The following is a 21,265-nucleotide window of genomic DNA, read 5'->3' as shown; positions in this document are numbered from 1 at the left end:
CCAATAGATGACATGGTGTTCTTGTTTATCATGTGATCAGATGTGATGGTGGATTGTTGAATAGTTGTCAAAAGTTTTCCTATATTTTCCTATTTTTACCGATGAATTCATAAGTAAATTCAAGTTTTTTTCTGTGCAACTTGTTTGTGATGTGATTTATTCCGTATGTGTGTTGGATCACCTTACATATTTCTTATTATAACGTGTAGGAAGGAACGCGATGAAAGGCAACTGAAACTACTAGTAGCCTACCATCAGTTCTTTTATTAAAAATCGCTGTTCTGCTGAATGCATCATCCTGTTAATACAGGTAAAAAACCATAATACTTAATAGTCACAATTCATTGAATACCTCTTTTCATTTTTAGTTCATATTCTATTGGCGATCTGGAGTGTCTAATGATGTTGGTAGATCACTAACCCCAGTGTGGACAACACATGTTGTTTTTTCTGATCATGTTTTCTACAAATAATGCATTGACAGACAAGTATTATTCTTCCTTGAGAAATGAGAAATTTGTATCTTTTATTTCATATTATCTATTATTTGACATAATCTAGGCCATGGGTAATCTTCAGGTTAATTGCAGCAACTTGGGAGAAGTCCTGTGAAAAGATGCAGGGCACATGACCAGATTTGTATTTTTCTGAATGTTCTACTGTAGTAGTAGGTAACAACTAACTTTACCTTATTGCATGAATGCTGGAATATTTATTGACATATTTCCTTTAGATTCAACATGACTAATTGTTTGATGCCAAAGTTAGATGGAAACCTAACTCAAACACGGATAACACGTTGCTGCTGCCTTACAGCCACAGGCAGGAAAATTATTCTTTTCTTCAGAAAACTGTAAGTTTTATTTGTTGTCTTAAACCCCCCCCCCCCATACTTTTTGTTACTATTATAGATTTTTATGTTGAAAAAGTTACGGAAAATGATCGGAAATGGCCAAGTAAATAATTCGTGTGTTTTCTTATAGGGAAAGCTGCTCGAGTAATCTGGTATTCATCCTCACTTGATTCATTTCGTGCCAGGCTTCCAGCTAGTGAAAGGCGTGAAGAATTCAAGTTTAGCTGCTGCGTGCTGTCAGCAAGCAAGCATTCCAATTGGCTGTCGCTAGTGTCACAAATGAGGTCCACCAGGTGGCGCGAGTGTCGTCAAGGGCCAAAATTTGGCCATTTTGTTCTTCGACGCAGCAGAAATGGGAAGCCGGTCGTGACGTTTCCCAAAATGAAAAGGTATTTCTTGTCAATTAATTAGGTTAATGGAATGTAAAATCTTGATGTGTCAATTTACAGGTGATTGATCATACCACTTTGCCATCGGAATTGAAAATGCCTGTACATTTGCCGAAATGTCGTGCCTCGTGTGTCTCGCTGCCTGTACCCAGTCATACGTCTCGTCCCATGCAACAGCAAAAGTAATTATTTTCTTCAGATTTCCTACAACTATTTCCTCATATGACTAGAGATCAATTTGCTTTGCTACTGTGGAAATTTGAATACCTTGCCAACGGTAAATCTTCCTTTGTAAAATTTGAGATATCAAAGTTGTTCTGTTTACTCTTACTCCTGCTATTCTTTAGTCGTAATGAGTTCCTGTGTAATTCTGTACACACTTGTGTTTCCCGATGGTAATTTTTTTATTTTCTTCAATAGGTCTTACAACCACGCTTCTTGCTGCAGCCAGATGGTGAAAGGTGTGATGAAGACAACTTCAACCGTTGTTTGCAGGATGTGGTGCCAGTGTTACCCAGAAGTAGCTGTGCTGGAGTTATCCTGAAGCAGCTGTGCCAGAATTTTTCCAAATTGCTGACATGAAAATTTTAACTGTTTTTTGCTTTGCAAGTGGTATCTCGTGTTGCTGACTTTAAATATTTTTATCCGTTTCTATTTGTGGTTTTGCTCTGCCAGTGAGTTGCTTACTTGAATTGGTTTCATCTGTCGTCTTTTGCGTTTTTACTTGTGCAGTATGATTGTGGCAATCTGACCCTATGTCAGATTTGACATAGTCGACAACTGCTAGATTAAATTCCGGCTTTCTGCACCAACAAAATAATAACGGCACATGTTATTATCGCGGTTGGGAAAGTCACAGGCCCCCCCCTCCCTGGGGGCCATAAAATATATATGTTTGCGTTAAAATAAATAAAAATATTAAATAAATATAAAATATGGTATCATTGAACATCGCCAATTTTTTGCGAAAAAAACTTAGTAAAATAATAAATGGTGGTTGTTTTTAGCAAAATTTAAAAATTAATAAAATTTTGGGCTGGAAATTGTTCATATTTAAATGCGCAATTTGATATTAATAAATGTACAGCAGAAAGCAGTTTTGTTTTCAATATTTTATTGTTTTATAAGAGAAACATTTAAAGGGTTGTTAAGATGTGAGTAGAGTTAATTAGAGCATAAAAATCCCTGGTCTATCTAATTTCTCATACAAATCATGAAGTCTGATGGCAATTTTTTCACACAACTAACCACCGTCGGACATATTGTTTACTTAGGGAAAGGGAGAACAGATATGCAATTGTAAATTGTCAAACTCAAATAATTTTTCGGTCTTGCATTTCAGCAACTCATCTCGGCTTCACCAATGGATCAAGTCTAGAACGGCGGCGTACGATTAACCTGGAACGAGAACCGAGATTTAGGTCCAAGATATTATTAAATATAACTATTCATCCAACATTACCTCAATGTGGGTACAGGTAGCGAGAGAACACACCAACAAAATGCCAGACATCAGGCAACACCAATTATTTCACACAACAGTTCAACACTGCATGAACACCAACATGGTAAATTGAAGTATGATGTTGAACTGAAAGTATGTAGAAGATCCATTTCAGTGCACCTCTCAATGGGAAAATGACTGCCACACCAGACATCACCACCATTAACAGCTCAAACTATTTTTAACCAATGAAACCTACAAAGCAAAAGTACATTAATAAACCAATAACATTTTCAAAAATATTAAATAGGGAATTTTAGTTCTGTTCAATAAAAATTGTCAAAAGAAACAAATTGTAACTCTTCCCAAGCTGATCAAAATCTTTTCACATAGGATTCTTACTTGAAACAGGTTGTCAAATGGCATCTAAATCAAGAATTTTAGGCCTAACTCGAGTAAATTCTAAGCAAAGAACACATATGGACTAAAATTTAACAAAATGCTAACCCACTCAATTTGTCTTATTACAAGTAGATGTAACCATTTCAGATTACCCGTTTTCTGCATTTTCATCTCGCAACATAGTAGAGGCCTCAGCACGGAGGCTTGGCATCTTATCTCCTCTTGTTGACTTGGCACTGCACATCAATAACAATCTCCACCAACCTGTCACAAAATAAATTAGATTGGTAAAAAATACTTTTCAAATTATTATTAACTACAGTGCATGTCTTCGCAAGCCCTATTCAAGTGCATCTCTCAACTGAAAAAAATTCACACAATAAATCACAGAAAACATTTGCAAATGACTTGCAATTTTAGTTTACTAATCGCTCAGAATACTAATAAGCTCAATTTCTATCAATTAATTAATTACAGAATATTTATGTTGAAATGAAGTCTTAGGATTGTTAAGTTACTCAACATTATTACTTGTACTGTTCTTAAAGTACTTTAATTATGTGACGAAACGTGCAACATGCAGCAATAGACGACATTTTGAACAAGTGTACAACAGGCATGGCCGCATGTAATTGGCAAGTATAAATTTAAGGCCATGTTACCCGTAAATTAACCATACAAAAAGCATTTACATTAAGAATCAAAGCAGCAATTACCTTTCCTTATGAAGAACAATGTCAGGAAAGAAAGTACCCAGCAATGACTTGAGTATCCTTCTCGGCCAGCTTCTCGGAAGAAAAAGAATGGCAAACTGGTTTCTCGTCTCAAAACTATGGGAACCCTCACTCCTACATCCCTCAACACAATAGGGCTGAATAGTTCAATCCCTAAACACACTGAAATATTTAGAATTTAGCCACCTATGCACAGTATGTGATAGCCCTTAGCATACACGGACGATAGTGTGACGGAAAATAAACCGAAATATTCCGAAAAGTAACAAAATATTCGTCATCTTCGTGAAATAGATTTAGTAGAAAAAAAAAAAAAAACATTATTGAATAATTAACAAGTGAGCTTTGTTGGTGGAATAGTTATCGTTAATCGTCACCAAAAAGTTACCACACAATAACTACCGATACATTTTAACGATGTGCAAAGTAGCTGAAACTGACTAATTTGACAGCTGAAAATGATCAAAGGCTTAAAGCCATCGTTAGCCAAAAGAAACGTACAACTAACAGGCGACTCGCAAAAAGGGCCTGATTTAGAAATTATTACACAGACACCGAGTTTAAAGCTATTAGATTATTAGTTAATATAATCTACGAAAAGAAGTGAAACAATTTGATACAATTTTTAAAAAAATAGTTCCTTAAAAATATAGCCTAAAAATAAAAACCTAATCACCCACTCTATGTTTTTTAACAGAAATGCTGATTTTCTTTGAATTTCACAAGACGATTGGCATTAGGCTAACGATACGTCTTTCTTCTTCGGCGCCCTAACGACTAATGCGGCGGTTATGCGGACTGTATCCTGGTCCCTGGTGGAAATTTTTTTACACTTACTTTCGACAGTTGGGAACGCACCGCACACCCTCTAGAATCCATCACCGCATCGACAAGATGGAATGGAAGGAAGTCCCTATGGTGCCGTGCGTTGCCTTTCAGGGAATCTGGAGCTGGTACTAGTACCTGACCCGACGGCATTTAAACCATTAAATTGAATTTGATTGATAAAATGGTACTATCGGCAACGATTGACAGAGACCGGCAAAGATCAAACAACTGATTCTTTCGAAAGAAGAAAATAGTAAGTATTTAATTAAAGCTCCTCTTTTCTCGATGCTTTTGTTATACTGCTGTTCTTCGGGGAGGATGACGATAACCAAACAGCGATTAAGATGGCCTTGTAGCTAATTTTCCCCATCTCGTCCTAAAATCATTTTCCCATCTCGGACCATCTCGGCCCACATCCGTGGTGGGCAGCGTGGTTTTCAAACCTGTAAGATTAAGATCTTCAAGATACGTCCGATACGTCTACCAATAAAAATGGGACAGCACTTTCCTTTTTTACTTCACGTTAAAATAAAATTTATTCGTTCACCATCTCCTATGGACCAATCCCAAATAGAAATATATCCGACAATGGTAACAAACCTTACTCTCAAAATTCACGCTTCAAACTAACGGGGAACCAAGAAGAAGGTAGAGGCTAAACCTAAAGAGCCAACGCCTACGCCTACGTCTACTCCCATCAACTGAAGACAAATCTGGCCACAAGATGTCCTCAGCAATAAACATTAAAAAAAATTGTCAACGGCCAAATCCATCAGGAATTCATTAGTTTTACTAGGCCAATTTGGCAATTTGAGGGTTGGGCCGATTGGGAACCAAGCAAATGGCAAAACCTTATCATTCAAATTTGCACAAACTTATTTATTTATCCTGCTTGTTTATCGTGTACATCTCCCAATTTCTGATAAAAACCTCACGAAAAATCGGTTTCGTATTGCGTTTTATGGCGATGAAAATAATGAAAAAAATCAATATAATTCACATTACAAAAACCTACTTTGATATCATTTCCTAGCGTACACTGTTCAATATTCGAACATTTAAAGCAAGTGACAGTCTCGACAGATAAAGTGACAGCCTCCCAACTTCGAACACAAGACAACCTATTGAAGAAAGTCATTTCTCCGAACCCAAAACCCACAAAAACCCATTACGATCGTAAATTGCTTCTCTTTAACAAGCTTTTTTGAACGACAGGATATTTAATACCAAGAACGTTCATAAGATTCGCCACCTTTTTCTTTTTTGACATTTCGTCTCTTATAAAGTAATACTTCAAGGTAAGTTAACGATAACATTACAGAAAGTAAGAAATTTTAAATCCCACCTGTAATAGTCGATATTAGATCATTGTGACATCATTCATGTAGGAGTGGAGCTCTTTTTCCCTGTTGAACACCTTATATTGCGCATTCCGTTTGTTTTCGATGTAGAAAACGAATGCGACGAAGTCAAGGTCGCGAAATTATGTAAAACTGCTGGAAAAACCTGTATGGAAAAAAAATGCTATAAACTCGTTGCTAACAAGGACGTTTTATGGGACCTCTAATCCTCGAAAGACATCTTTTTTTGCTTCGTTTTGTAACATACCCTGTTTAAATAATTCAAGGTATACAACAACAAGCGAATTCTTCAACCTGTAAAAATGTATCATGAATGAAAGGGATGTTGTTTTCAGCTCAATTTTGATACACAAGTAGCGTTTACTTTGTCTCCGTTTTTCCAAGTCGAATGGACATTATTACTGTGCAATCGTTTATACATCCATAGATGAAGATGACGAGTTATGCAATGCACAAAACGTAAATGAACTAAAAAATCATTTGAATAAACAGGATATGAAGAAGAGAGGAAAGAGGGACAACTTTGCGATCGATTCCAAGTTTGTTAAAAAGCACGGCTAACTACGTTCAAGAGATGGGTGGTACTCGTCAAAGAGACATCGAACGACCGGCATCCATTAAGACCATCACAATTCATGCAGTTAAGATGAAAACAAAATCGCATCGATCGCTACTTTCCAACGCAAAGTTCCATCTTTTGCGTACGTCGTCTCAACTTGTCTTTTGAAATCCAATCAATCTAGTCAAAACATATTTACCCTTTTCAATCATCTATAGTAAATTCCCATCAGTTGTAAATGTCAAAACTCTTCGATACAGACGAATTTGTGTGTCATCCAAAGTCCTTTTTCAACGATTCGTTCGGTTATTGATATAGGAAAAAAGGTCAAAAGTAAGAATTAATCTTGGGCGCACAGTTTTTCAGTCAAAGAGTAAACGGAGTAGAAGATTTACAAAGTTAAGCACGCACACAAGAGTAGAAGGATAATCAAGAAAAGGAAAATACAAGTCTTTGGCGTAATGTACACTTAAAAAAGATGAGCCACGAAATGCACACACAATGAATGTAAAGAGAATAAGATGGGGGGGAAAATCATAATAAATGGGAAAGAATGGTTAGGAGTTAACTTTCATCCTTCCAAATAGAAATAGCCAGACAGAAGAAATAAATAAATGGTTGGTTAATGACAAAAAAAAAAAGAGTTAGCGTCAATTTCTTAACTTGTGCCTATACACAATTCATTCTGTTTAGTTTAGTTTTAGTCTTTTTTTTTTTGTTTTGTATGTTTTCTTTTACTTGGAATTTATCAGAAGTAGAAAAAATGTACAAGCGAATCGGCCTCGATGTGATCCTTCGAGCCGAACGAAGGGGGAAAGGAAAAATCAATGTCCTCTTGTTTTATCTCATTCCACCTCAAGGGGTCAGCAGCCCCCTGTCGGGTGTGTTGTTTTGTTTCTTTTTTTTTCTCTTAATATCTCCGTAGATAGACCCAGAAGAGAGCCTAACCGCCGTCGCTGCTGTCATCCTCGTCATCTAGGCAGGCCAGTTCGTCGCCTTGGAGGAGGCCGGCCGCCACGGCGCACTCTAAGATGGCAGTGTGACAGAAGAGGTATTGATCAGGCATCTGAATCGAGTGGGCACGCTGCGACCGGATTTTCTCAACCGTGCCTATCAAAAATCGATCCATTAAATCGTCTATCAAGAGCTTCACGAGTTCCTTTGTCCTCTCACTCACCTAAAACATCGATCGTACCGACGTCCTCTAGTCTCCTCAGACAAATATCGATCGTGCACAGCGAACCTACCGGAATAATTTGCCGACAAAAGTTGATTAGATCCGAGGTTAGAGGACTAATCATCTAATTATATGGATATATGTAAGTACCTGTGCGGCCAATGCCGGCTGAGCAGTGCACGACAATAGGAGGGCCAAGGGGATGACCGATCCACGTGTCGCCCATGGCCGCGACCAACCCGCTCTGCATGTCACGCATTCGCTGCAAGAACTCGAGCATGGCCGTGGCAGAGAGAGGCACTCCGTAGTCTGGCCACGAAGTGAACTGCATGTGCGCCACGGATCGAGTCTCGCGCGTCTGCCGAAACGCAAGGAGAAAACAAACGAAAAAGAAGAAAAGAGTCGTAATGAATATGAATGAGTTTAAACACATGTCCATAAACAGAACACGGGACGGGTGGACAGTGGACGGCTACCTTGAGGTTCGTCAGATGGAGCATGGAAATGGTGTAATCACTCTGTTGCTCCGTTGTCAGGTTGATGATTTCGAAATGGCCGTATTCGGCTGATTCTTCTTCTCCCAGAGGCCAATACTGACCGCACTTGGGTCTTCCTCTCTCCAGGCAACGCGTCGTCATGACGACCACGGCGCACTGCTGCTCCCAAATCATCCGCCAAAAGTCGCCGTACGTCTTTGGTAGCGGGCCCTGTGTCGAGATGAAAGCGTTCTTTTGTTTGTAGCCGTCGACGTAGTTGGCGTTGATGTAATCCGAGCAAGGGTCGTCGGAATCCTCCATCGACAAGACGACCCGGCTGTGATCGTAGCACAAAACGTCCGTGTAACGATTCTTGGCAGCGTTGCCTTTTAATCTGGAAGAAGCAAAGAAAGAAAAAACAAAAAAGTTCAAACGACCACTCCCACGTTATGCAGCAGCGGTAAAAACACGTAAACAACTCACCTGGAATTGTTAAAAGTGCCGTCCGTGCCTTTGGCTTTGATGTCGGCATACTCGAGGTAAAGACCCTGTTTGCTTTTGGCTTTGACGTGACCTGCAAACTCTTCAAGGGTCATACCCCTGCCGTCGTCAAAGTGCAGACTGTCGTCGTCCGAGAATCCGCTGCTGGCCGACGACGGCGGCGGCGGTGGAGAGGCGGACCTCTCTATGACCATATTATCCGAAACGTTGGCCACTGTTGGCTTGGGCGGTGGAAGCCCTTCCACCACCGAAGCAGTTTTGCACGAAACGGAAGCAAAGTTGTTGACGAACTCCTGAGAGGCTGGCGCCAGCGGTATCGGCTCCTGCTGTATAATTTATGCGGCACAAAACACATTCAATATTAAGCATCTTCATTGCACAGGCAGCACCAACCCTTTTCGCTACTGCCACTACTAGTCTGCGAATAAGCTGCAGCCATTGCTGAAAGGGAAACTTTTTATCAACTCGGCAAAATGCTCGTATTAATAGAAGGAATCGATCCGTCTGAGAGAGAGTGAAAGTCCCCCTTCTCTATTACCCTTCTCTTTCTTTCTCTCTCTCTCTCTTCTGGTATTGATTCTTCTTTTCCGCACCGCCAAACAATGACTATAATAGAGAAAGAAAAGCCAGGAATGTTGAAGACGTTTTCAAACTTATTTACCAGCCTGTGCGCAACAGACTCGACTTGCAGCGGGACGGGTTCTTCGATCTCCTCGACGTCGTCGTCGTCTTCATCAGACGAGACTTCGCTAATGGGTTCCTCCTCCTCCTCTTGGTCGTCCTCCCTGCCTTCGGGCCGATCATCCGCTTCAGAAGTGGTGGCCGTCTCAGAGGGCGGAAACAGTGGGTTGGGTCCAGTTGATATGTCGCACAAATCCCCGACGCGATTCGTCATCGATTTGAAGCAATAGCGAAGCCAAGCGCCGTGATCCACTTTAAGGTTGCCGCCCAGTTCGCTCGGCAACGAGTCGGCGGGTAAATGCAGCGTCAACTAAAGGAGATGGACAACAAGAAATGAAGAAAGAAAGAAAAACAAACAGCAAGCAATATACACTTTATTCTAATCGGCTCCTCGCTTTCCGTCTGTCACAGTGAACTCGGGCGAAATCAATACTCACGGCAGTCGCTCCCTTCCGCATTTAACAAAAAACAAAAATACAATTTCCATCCCTTCACTTTTTCACTCGGAACAACAGCCGGAACGAAGCATTTTTTCCTCTTCCCTGTACGACCAGCAAATGCTCGTTTGCGGTGTATTCGTGCGAGAGACCAACACACAGAGTCACACTAGCGTGAGTTCTTTTTTCGAGTTAACTGGCCGCTTCAACCGGAACCAAATGCGGTGCGAAGAAAATGTGCGTATGGAGGAAATAAAAAAACACAACACATTTCTTTTTTAAGGAGAAAAAAAGAAAAGAAAAAATTCACGCCATAAATTAGCGGATGCGCGAGCGTTCGTCCGCGCGCGCGCACGTTCTCTTCAACACCCACGGGCTATTGGCCTCGGCATATCTCTCTTCAGTTTGAAAAAACACAAATACACTCGCATAGGGTGACGTTAGTGTCAGTAGTGAATGAAAACAAAATTTCTTTTTCAGAAAAATATGCCAAATAAATACCTGAGGTAAGCTGACGGTGTAGACACGATCTCGCAGTTTTTCGCGGACAAACAGCCGCAAAATTTTGAATGGAGCTTTGAACCAGAGTGGCGCTGTCACTATCAACACTTTTCGCAGTCGGGCTGGATAAGCTCCCTGTAGGAAACGGGAAAACAAAAACAAAACAAAACACACAAACGTCAAAATCCGTAGACTATTTCAAAGTCCTCAATCTCCTGTTGTCTTGTTTTTGGTTTCTGCATTTTGCGCTTGGCAGCACCGGCAACAGGGAGCGACGAGGAAACAAAAGACGGAAGGCAACCAAGAGCGGACCGAGACGATTCAAAGTCACAGTTCAACTGGCAAACAATCGGAAACATACCGAATGGTTTCCGTCACACGCATCCCCCCCCTCCTCCTCCCGCCGGTACACACATATAAAAATAAAGGCAAGGGAAAAAAAGGAAGAAGAAACTGAAAATTCTTTTTGTTTTTCCTGAAAGGCAATGACTCGGATCAGTTTTTTCGGTCGCTAACTCCACTCCCGGTAATTTCAATCCTATTATTGGAACTGCTTCACAGCGTAGACAAGAGGCTTCCTGCCCGCGAACGACAATACACACGTAGACGAGAGAAGAAAAAGAAGAAGAGAAACGAAGAAAAAACAAAACAAAAGGAAAAGTTCGGCGTCCGATCACGACGACGACGACGCCCAACTGACAAGACCAAACACACACACACCGTCGCGGCCGAATCTTTCGACTACCGGGACTGAGCGATGATGGGCGAGTGGGTTGGTTTAGGTGAGCACGCGCAATCCCCCACGTAACTTCCCATGTAGCAAAAAGGTCAAGGTATTCAGGTATTACGTTAACGTGCACTAAGATACGCAGAGATATAAAAAGACAAGACGACTGTGGTCTAATCATATGTTGGTTGTCATGGTGACGCTGGCTGGCTCTCCCGTTACCAGACCGGGATTGCATACACAATTCAGAATAGGGGAAGGAAATGTAACATAATTAGTGTTGTCATGAATACCACGACGAGGAGATTGAATTCCCCAATTACTCCCAGATCCGAGACACAAAAAAGAATAAAAAGGGGGGGAAGTGAATGATGTAATCACCTTAAGTAATGTCAATATCTTTTGACTGAGGTCGTAGTCAAAGTTGGCATATTTCGAATCGCTCATGTCGTAGATGAACACGAGGCCGGAGCGTTGCGTGTCGACACTCTCCAGTGCCACGTCCAGTTGATAAACGACACCCTGAAATAAAACAAACAACCGAGAAAATTAATGATTCTTGAATGAGCAGAAGATGACAAGGTATTAAAATGAAAAATTCGAAAAGGGTGTGCCATGCAATTTTTTTTAACTCCTTAAAACAAAAACAAAAATAGGATGCATTTCAAAAAATAAAAGGGGTGAATCTATGGTAAACGAGCGGTTACCTGGAGTGTGACTTGGTGATTAGAGAGCTCAGGATAGTGTAGGCGAGCGGTAAAGACAGCTATGGCAGCACCACCTCCATCTCGAGTTGGCTAATTATAAACCGGTCGGGTTATTGTAGACAACACGTTTAGCAAAAATATTTTTCTTGTTGTTGTTGTTTTCTTATTTTTCAGAGAGGGTTGTTTTTTGTTTTCTACATTCTGACTCTTGTACAGACAAATTCAAAGCGGCTGAGCTAAAATTGCCTCACGAGCGTAGCGACGGTATTTATATCCGTATTTTCTTCTTCTTTTAAATCATAAAAATTAAAAGATGTCGAAAAGTACGAAAAAGAAGAAAACAACAACTGCACAGCGGAAACATCATCATTATCATTCCCTCACGTTGCCGTGAGGAAACGAGCATCAAAAGCGCATTCAATGTCGACAGCAACAAAACAAAAAAAAAAGAAAGAAAGAAGAAGAAGAAAAAAAGACAACATGCAATCCGCCAGTGACTTTAAAGCCCCTTTTTTGTTTCTACTATAAAGGCATTTTTCATTCGCCTGGAAATGCTATTCTTTTTGTTTTGTGTGTCGGGTTCTTTTTAATTTTACGACTATCATGGATGAAAAAGAAAAGAAGAAATAAATGAAGGTTAGTTGTGTGTGTTTCGTGACTCGGGGGATTTTTACTTACTAGCACGGTAAACTTTCCCGTCTCCAACTCGGCTCGAAGCGGTTCAGCGGCGGGCTCGAAGCGGACCAGTCCTTCTCGGATCCGCGTCGATTCGTGTTGCTCGTAGAGAGTCAGCCCTCGTCCGACGTCAAACTTGCGTGCCATCAAAAACTTGACGGCTGTCGCCCACGAGAGCGGTCCAGAGCCCCGTTGCTGACGGGCACGGTTGACGGCCGCAATGAATTCCTTGGCCGCCTGTGAAAAGAAGAATTAAAAATCAATACATCATCGTCGCAGCAGCACAAAGAAACGATTCATTTTTCGTGTGGGGCCACACAGGACGACTCTCTATCCGCAGCTGGTCTCTTCACCGAAAAAAAGACGAGGAGGAAAACGCCACTGGAGTTTATCATCACACAAGAGAGGCGACGTTAACGCCAACCGCTAAAACCCCCAAGATCTTTTTTCTCCCTCTAACAAACGCTGTAATAACAAACGGGTTTTGTGTTGGTGTGTGTGTCACACGCAGACGGACTTTCGGGTGATTGTTGTTCTGTTTTTTGTGTGTTCCCTCAGCTGAAATCCTTGGCTGATTGGTTTGAGGTTTTTTGTTTTTCTCCGGTGAATACAAAACCACCGCCGAGGAATTTTTTTTTCTCTTCTACCAAATTGAAAGAATAAAAACTGCTGCTGTTTTTCACCGACGTAATTGAAATAACTAGTAAAGAACGACCAAAAAAACGGGGCATCTATTCGAGGTTTCTAGATCACGTGACCATTTCCATCGTATGGTGTGGTCTGTGGCGATGATATTGATTTGAAAAGAGCGCTATATGCCTTGCACATATATATATATACGTCTGCCTTGTGTGTACAAAGAGGAACTCGTTGGGTCCAGGAGGGGGGTCGATGTCTGTAAACAAAAGAGAAAAGCGCTCCATCCGGAAGAGCTTCAAAACTTTTGGGTATTTCAGGGCAAACGGACGTTATATTAACAATAAACAATACAAGTAGAGTACCTCAATCTGGTCGTCGTTCAGGGTCGCAATGTTAAACGTTCCCCGGTTACTGCTTGCCTGCCGCATTTGCGAAAGTTTGGAACTTCTGTTCGAATCGTTTTTATTTCTTTTCTAATAAGGCTCGTCTCTCGCTCGCTCTTTCTGGGAAAAAACTAGAAACCGAACTGTGTTGATGTCGAACATACGAAGCAGCACATTTCCAAATTGAAAAGACGTCGAGGACAACCCACGCGCACGCAAACACACGACACTTTTTTCTTTTGATAGTCGAAAGTCGCGCGAATATTTTTGGTGTACAAGTCTCGGAACACGGAGGAGCACCGTGTCTCGTCAAAAGTGCAGTGGACCCTTGAGAGAGCGTCAGACGGGCCGTTTAATCAACGACTGACAATCCCTTGCTTCCGCTGGAACGCCTCGACCGGCAACTACTAAAGTTGGAAACCCAGCAAAAGAGAGTTGGGGGGGGGGGGGGGTTTTCTTTATTTCTTTATTTCTCTTTTTCCCCTTGGCAGCATATCTCTCTCTCTCTGCCTTCTGGTTGGTATACGCTCGGTTGGACCTGAAGAGTTGAACGCACTGGTCACGTGACGTAACAAAGCTGAAACAAGAGACCCGAGCGTCCAATAAGCAGGCGGCGGCGGCCTCCGTTTCTCTCGGCTACCACAAGGGCCTGACCAATTTCTCCCTGGGTCTACGAGATCTACATGATACATCGCCTAGAGGAGCGTAAATTCATTCAAATCCCACATGGCTCTAGAAAATAGTCAAGGGAGAGAAAATAACGTGGGATTTAGGATTTTCACCTGGTTATAATTATACACCCTGGACTTCTAGCTACGATATTCGATTTTTTGCGGATTGTTTCCTGGATTGAAACGATAGATAAACTGGGGCTCGTCAACAACTCAGAGGTCGACGTCATCTTCTCTAAAAACGGATTGTGCGTCGCACTATTGTTGACGAGATAAGGTTCCAAGCGTATGGCCCCGTCAACAAATAATAGAAAATCCTTCCTCCTTGCGACAGTGCCACCACCTGTCCGTGAGAATGAGAGATCCAGCCGTGACGAACGAACGAAAAGATAACGAGAGAGAGAAAACAACAAGAGATCAATACCGACACATACACACAATGTGAGAATAATACCAGAGACAAACAATATATACAGCTTGTTTGCAACGGCAACATTTCCTGTGCTGTTGATGAAAGACGTCTCGGAAACCGATCGGCCGATACTGTGAACGACCTGGAACACCCCCCACCTCCCCTCGAGGGTTTCCCACTTGAATACTGCAGCCATTTCAGAAAAAAAAGAAGAAAAATAATTTTGATATTTCGTGCCAGACGAAATGCAGATGGTCCCCATTTTCCTAGAAAATCAAAATCTGATGACGACAGAGGAATTTTGGCAGAGTCCCCACCCTGTCTTTGTTTGAATCAAACACAAAATATATAAAAAAGACACGACGGAAAAATAAGGAGAGAGACAGCCCGGATCTGCTCACAACCAGGACGGGTTTGAAACATGAATATTCATCAAACGAATATCCTAAACTACAAAGAGCCACAACAGCCATTTTCCTGTTGCTCCAACCAACACACACACACACTTGTTTTTCCTCATCTTGTCGACTCGCTACGCCCGTCAAGTGGTGATTCTTCCAGCTAGGAAAAAGAAATGCACGGATGGTGTTGTGTGTGCGTGCAACTAAGCAATTTCTGTATCCCCCAATCATTTTTCCTTTTTTTTTGCTGTTGGCATCGGCGCCAAAAATACATTCCCTGGGTCTTTTGCCAATGTCCAATCCGCAAGAAATCAATAAACATCCGCCGGTTTTTCCCTTAGCCTCCTTCTTTTTTTTATTAATATAAGCATCCGCAGGAGCAACACGTGTTTTGCACATGCGCCGCAAATTGAGGCCAGAAATACGACGACAACAGCAGGAGAGAGGGAGAGATTTGTTTCCCCTCGCTCTAATTTTCCTTCCTTTCTCTTTCCCAACTTCCGGCCAAAAAGTCGGTTAGTTGCCTATGCATACGAAATGAGCGCCTTCAAAATTTCAAGACATTTCACACCCTTTGCTAAACTGTTTCCGGTCATTTCCTCTTCGCAATAAAAAATTCAGTGGTATCTCTCTCTAGCTGCACTTCAGACACTGGACATTTCAACGCACAAAAGTATCCGATTGCTTCACGGATGCAAGTGATGAGGTAACCACTAGACTGGCAACACAAAAAGGAGAATAAACGAATATTCTTGGGTTTCTCCCTTTTGGTCAGTTCTTTTCACTGCCTCTTTTGAATAAGAAACAAAAATTTGCTCAGGGCGGAAATCCGTCCCTGACAATCACAGCAGACGAAAATTCCCATTTTTAATGCACAAAACAGCCTCCCTATTATTAATGATTATCGGTTCAAGATGTTTCAAGGTCCCACGAAAATGACGTATGCAATGTGCTTGGAAAACAACGGTAAACATTCGAAAAGAAATTTCGTAGAAAAACTGAAATGGGCAAAAATGAATTTTGGGCGTTGTACGCACACAAGGGTCAAAAGAAGAAGATTTCTTCCAGGAATTGAAAATGAACACACACACCACGTTTGATACCTTAACGAGTGGGAAATCGCGAAAATGTGGGTGTGGAGTAGATTCTCCCAAAAAGACACGAACATACACAAACACACTAGGGGAAAAACGCACTGTGGAGGCGTCTGCCCAACACACACTATAATACCACGGGCGGCTTTCCCAATGCGCCGCGGTAGCACACACCGATCAAGGGGTGCTCCCTCCCCGATTCTTTTCTAGCAACTACTCAACAATGAAAACGAAATGATTTCTTTTTTTTTTTTACAGGTGATTGGCAGCGACCACGTGTTGACAGGAGACGTTTGAACGTGACGCAACAAAACGAGTTGAGTGTAACCAGTACGGGTGAGGGAAGAGGATTATGAAGCAAAAAAAATGTATTGGCTTACCAATTCCTCTTGGGCCGACAGTGTCGTGTCAGCCATTTTGAATACGACTGAATTGTGGGGGGATAGCGACTCTAGTGTTTCTAGCCACCACTTGAAAAAGCGCCACCAACACAGCTGCCCTTCAACTGCATTGGTCATTACAGTAGCGACGTTTTGTTGGTTCTCTGCGCCATCTAGGGTACGTTTTCTTCACTTCATTCAACTAAACTAACCATTTATTGCACGGCGGAAGAGGAATATGGTCATATGGACACAACAAAATCAAAAAATAGAATTTAACAATGGTAAAAAAAAAACTTAAGAAGGAAATAAATCATAATTGCTCAACAAATGTGAAATGAATGGTATGCCAGCACTTGCTTCTCAACGCCCATGTTTCTCGGAATGATGTAGTCGACTTTCTGAGAAGTCCGTCATCTGACTAGTCTACTCTTAATGGTAGATTAGTAGGTAATCGATTGTTCGAACTAGCTCATATTGCCTTTTTTTTATCAGGTCTCGCCCTGTAGAACGGCGTGATAAAAGCTTCAAAAAAGAAGCTGTCGGGTAAAATCAATCAGGACATTGTAGATCTGGTGTTGGAGAGGAAGCAACCAGAGACGTTGGGTAGTAGTGGATGAAATTAATATGAATAAACAAAGATGGGAATAAATATGACTAGACAGACCTTTCCACGCACACACGGAAATGGTACAGTTAAACTCCCAGGCTCATGTTTCTCGCCCTCTTCTTATATGCGCACCCCTTATTTCTCTCCCTTGAAACTGACGAGAAGTAGAACTTGTGATAAGTTTCCAGATTTCTTGGAGAGCAAAAATGTGGCCAAGTGAAAAACCAGACCGGCAATATCATAAGACAGTGTTACAAAAAGAAAAAGACACGACAGAAAATGAAAAGGGGACTGTTTTGTAATCTTGGTGCAGTTCCCACTCAAAAGTTTCTGGAGATAACGAGATAGAAAACTTTTCAGCGCGTCGTAAAAGTCTCTCACACGCAATCTAAACGCAGATGCAGCATTCTTGTCTATACTTTTACGCCTTTTACACCACTTTCACAATATCCGCATCAGCGATCTTCCTCTTCGTGCATGCACGCATCATGTATCTTCTTGCTAGATGAATGATTTGCATCCGACAGGCGACAGATCGATAACGATCAACTTTATTACTGTCTGAACGATTTTAAATTAGACAATTTGTATTCTTGTCATCCAGCGCCATTCTTTATTGATAGCAATAAAAATAAAGCAGACTAGCATAAACCACTTTTATCAAACTAGCATCTTTTGAGTTCGCACGCGAATTCGGTTTTCCAACCAATAATGCAGCCATACTCTCTCAGAGCCCATCAACTGACTTCTCCTTGGCCCTGGTTGCTTGACCGCTTTTGTATACGTATGCACATTCATCACTTGTAACAAATGTAGGCTAATTCTCTAAAACAAGGAAGCGTATATCTTTATTTTGTTAGGAGTTAAGACCGTAATGTTGCGTGATTAACTTCGATGCCAATGGATTATGAGTAAAATCTACTATCATTTAGGACAACAAATATAAATTGTTCATCTATTAGCTAGTTGTTTTAAAATTTGTTTTAAAATATTTTTTTTTTAAATCGTGCTGTCAGAACCAGTATCAAAGCGAACCCAAGCGACCATACTTGCAACTAAATCTGACAGACAGAAAGAAATGTGATAACCAATAGAAAAATACCACATCACCGACTTGAAAACTGGCAAGTCTTGCACACGCTAGCCTAACCTAGCTCAGTCAACGCTCGTGTCATTGTAATTTAGTTTGATTGACCATCTTGTCGGCAAACGTTCCTCACAAAATGCGTCCTCTTAGGCTTACTGCCTCCGTTCTATATGCCTGCTGTCTAATTTTTGCTGTCGCAAAGGCCGATGACAAGACAACAAAGGGTCCAAAAGTAACAGACAAGGTAATGACATTTTGCTACTTTGATTATGTCTTTTGTCTTAAACAATCAAAAACTTTTATTGACTAATAACTTGAATTCAGGTATGGTTTGACGTTGAAATTGGTGGTGAAGCTATTGGGCGAATTGAGATTGGTCTGTTCGGCAAAACAGTTCCTAAAACTGTGAAAAACTTTGTTGAATTGGCCAAAAAACCAGTTGGGGAAGGCTATAAAGGCTCCATCTTCCACCGAATCATCAAAGACTTTATGATTCAAGGAGGAGATTTCACCAACAAGGATGGAACTGGAGGTCGCAGCATCTATGGTGACCGATTCCCTGATGAGAACTTCAAGTTGAAGCATTATGGTGTTGGCTGGCTATCGATGGCTAATGCTGGAAAAGATACTAATGGCTCCCAGTTTTTCCTGACAACCAAGAAAACCTCATGGCTGGATGGTCGTCACGTCGTTTTTGGAAAAGTCATCAAGGGCATGGTAATGGACCTTTTCTAAATTTTACTCAAGTAGTCAATGCTGTTAACTCACCGTAATATTGCGCTGTTTCAGGACGTCGTTCGGAAGATGGAGAGCACTAAAACAGATGGTCGTGATAAGCCTGCTAAGGATGTAGTAATTGCGGACTGTGGTGCTGAAGTTATCGCAGAACCTTTCGCTGTATCAAAAGACGATGCTACGGATTAATCGATGTATGCGTATTGATTAATTGATTAAATAAACTGATAAGTTTTGACTTACAACTTATTTTACTTACAATATTAATCTGTGCGAAGATAAACTTCCCTAAAATTTAAACGCATATCACAATGCATTTCAATACGTAATATCACTGCAATCCATTATTTTCTACTTGACAAGTAATCTCGACTTTTTTTTAAATAAAACAATTACCAAAAAATGTACTATAAAATAACTAGAACGGATTATCTATTTTCATCATTCAGACGATTAGTACACATTTCCTACATGGCTAGAAAAGAATTATTCCATTTCGTTCAATCCAGGTCTTCGTGGAGGATATAATGGGCGAGCGTTTCTTTCATATTGGTTGTCCTTGTTGAAGTTCCTTTTGACCATCCCGCGATCGACAAAGCTACGATCGTTGCTGCCCCAGTTATCACGTTCTCGTGGATCCACTCTGTCGATGGGGTGATCTAGAATCGAATCTAATATCTGAAAGCATCATGCGTATAGCATTAATACATTTACATGGACCAACCAGAAATATTTTAAATTACCTGATCTTCAATCATGTCTCTGTCTCTTAAGGTCTTAACAACACGGTCATACTCGAGCTGTACGTCTTTACTGGCAGTTCCCTTTATCTCTTGATCGATCGTGTCAATCTGAACCATAACAAGAAAACATTTAAGACTGAACCAAAAGAAGAAATCAAATGTTATGGAATTATCACTTACAACGTCTTTAAAGAAGTTTCGTTTGCGGAATTCTACTCCAGCTGGCCTGTCGTATTCCAAAGCTGCTCTTAAAACTGCAACACAATCGTCAAATCGATCCAGTTTGGCCAAGGCCACTGCTTTCAAATTGCGAACTGTGACATAGTTTTGTTGTTTGCATTCTGCGAGCAGTTCCATACAAAATTTAGGATCATTTTGCTTCAACGCCAAGGACGCCGCGTATGTTAAGGCTCTTCTCATTGGAATATGGCCGAAACTACTAGCTTTGGTTAAAAGTGTTTTCATTTCTTGGTAGCTTTCTGGCGTATTCTAAATGGGTAGACATAATTAGTACAATTCTAAAATAATTTTTTCAACATCAAAATTATCGTACCTGTCTACAAAGAGCTGCCATAACAATAATGAAGCAGTTTTTAGGATACTGGTTATCCTGGATATTGCGTTTTTGGGCAATATCAAATACTTCCAGTACTTCTTTGTACATTTTATTCTCCAATAGTAGATCCATAGCTATTTGATAGCTTATAAATTGGTCAAACAATGTAACAGTTTTAGGATTCCTCAATAATGACAATAGTGCCTTTGTCTCATTAATTGAATAAAGGAATCTCATAATGACTGGGCCAAAGACAAATGTTCCAAACCTTAAACCAGTGCTCTGAGAATGAAACCTTTGAATAAATTAAGAGTTAATATTAATTTGAGTATTAATAATAAAGGTTTAAGCTTAAATACTTTTCAATCATTTGTTCGAGTAATTTAATGTCTTCTGGGGTATTTTCTGCCAAATTAACCATGGTTTTCAAATCATCAGTGAAAATAAGGTTGGATGAACTGGAACCAACAAACTCTTGCATTCGTGTACGAAATTTTTCTTTCATCTGGGTACCATGAAAATTCACTGCAGTCTTGCTTCTGGATGTTGCATATCCATCCAAACCTAGCGCTTCAGCAGTGTACAATGAGCGAAGACCTATAATGTAAAAATAATTACAATATGATATTACTGCTATATTGAATTTATAAGAGATCAAACGAAAATCGTTGTTACATAATGTTTAGAAAGCAAGGAATTAAATTCAACGTAAAACCACAGTAAAGGGTGTGTTCTTAGTCACTTCTCTTTTCACAAAACAATCACACATTTCACATACCTTGAAATCTCAGCTGGGTGAAGGTTGATTGAGACGAAGCTCGAACCAGGTAACTAGTAATATTTTGCATCATTTTAAACTGGAATTGAAAATATTACAGAAGAAATGTGAGACCGGCGAATTGCACGTGTGTGACAAGATCCGTGAGTCTACAATGAACAGACGAATTGTTAGCCCACGTTGCCAAGTTGTTACTAATGTATTTATCCTGTTTTATGTATTTTTTTTTTTATTATTTTGCTTTTTTAGGCTTGTTTATTTGGCCAGAGAGTTTCTATTTTGTGTGTATTCATTGTTTGTTTTTTTAATACACTTTCATTGGTT

The 21,265-nt window shown here is 40.6% G+C and overlaps 3 protein-coding genes across 6 annotated transcripts; 1 reads left to right on the top strand and 2 right to left on the bottom strand.

Moving 5' to 3' along the window:
* Positions 1 to 2,345: 2,345 nt before the first annotated feature.
* On the bottom strand, positions 2,346 to 19,011 carry LOC124188998 (tyrosine-protein phosphatase non-receptor type 9-like). Of its 4 annotated transcripts, none has more exons than XM_046581945.1 (15): positions 18,898 to 19,011; positions 12,456 to 12,689; positions 11,778 to 11,867; positions 11,452 to 11,592; positions 10,344 to 10,478; positions 9,386 to 9,715; positions 8,707 to 9,050; positions 8,224 to 8,617; positions 7,898 to 8,105; positions 7,748 to 7,813; positions 5,996 to 7,680; positions 3,805 to 3,975; positions 3,241 to 3,352; positions 2,705 to 2,941; positions 2,346 to 2,640 (listed from the first exon to the last, which is right to left on the bottom strand). In XM_046581945.1, the coding sequence occupies exons 2-11, from the start codon at positions 12,597 to 12,599 to the stop codon at positions 7,514 to 7,516; spliced, it is 2,019 nt and encodes a 672-aa protein (XP_046437901.1). In that variant the 5' UTR covers positions 12,600 to 12,689; positions 18,898 to 19,011; the 3' UTR covers positions 2,346 to 2,640; positions 2,705 to 2,941; positions 3,241 to 3,352; positions 3,805 to 3,975; positions 5,996 to 7,513. The 4 variants fall into 4 exon arrangements, with proteins under 4 accessions (XP_046437901.1, XP_046437898.1, XP_046437900.1 ...); XM_046581942.1 differs by lacking the exon at positions 18,898 to 19,011 and adding an exon at positions 16,433 to 16,576; XM_046581944.1 differs by lacking the exon at positions 18,898 to 19,011 and adding an exon at positions 16,062 to 16,260.
* LOC124189005 (peptidyl-prolyl cis-trans isomerase B-like) lies at positions 18,114 to 19,106 on the top strand. Its single transcript, XM_046581954.1, has 3 exons — positions 18,114 to 18,373; positions 18,454 to 18,846; positions 18,919 to 19,106. Exons 1-3 carry the CDS (start codon positions 18,266 to 18,268, stop codon positions 19,051 to 19,053), a joined length of 636 nt encoding a protein of 211 aa, XP_046437910.1. The 5' UTR covers positions 18,114 to 18,265; the 3' UTR covers positions 19,054 to 19,106.
* A 173-nt stretch (positions 19,107 to 19,279) lies between these two features.
* On the bottom strand, positions 19,280 to 21,116 carry LOC124189001 (pentatricopeptide repeat-containing protein 2, mitochondrial-like). Its single transcript, XM_046581948.1, has 6 exons — positions 20,942 to 21,116; positions 20,523 to 20,760; positions 20,161 to 20,458; positions 19,788 to 20,096; positions 19,608 to 19,715; positions 19,280 to 19,542 (listed from the first exon to the last, which is right to left on the bottom strand). The coding sequence occupies exons 1-6, from the start codon at positions 21,012 to 21,014 to the stop codon at positions 19,351 to 19,353; spliced, it is 1,218 nt and encodes a 405-aa protein (XP_046437904.1). The 5' UTR covers positions 21,015 to 21,116; the 3' UTR covers positions 19,280 to 19,350.
* Positions 21,117 to 21,265: the final 149 nt, after the last annotated feature.

The sequence above is a fragment of the Daphnia pulex genome, chromosome 2 (genome assembly GCF_021134715.1).
Source record: "Daphnia pulex isolate KAP4 chromosome 2, ASM2113471v1".
Taxonomy (NCBI): Eukaryota; Metazoa; Arthropoda; class Branchiopoda; order Diplostraca; family Daphniidae; genus Daphnia; species Daphnia pulex.
The sequence above is the reverse complement of the archived record's forward strand: the minus strand, read 5'-3'. Positions and strand labels throughout refer to the sequence as shown.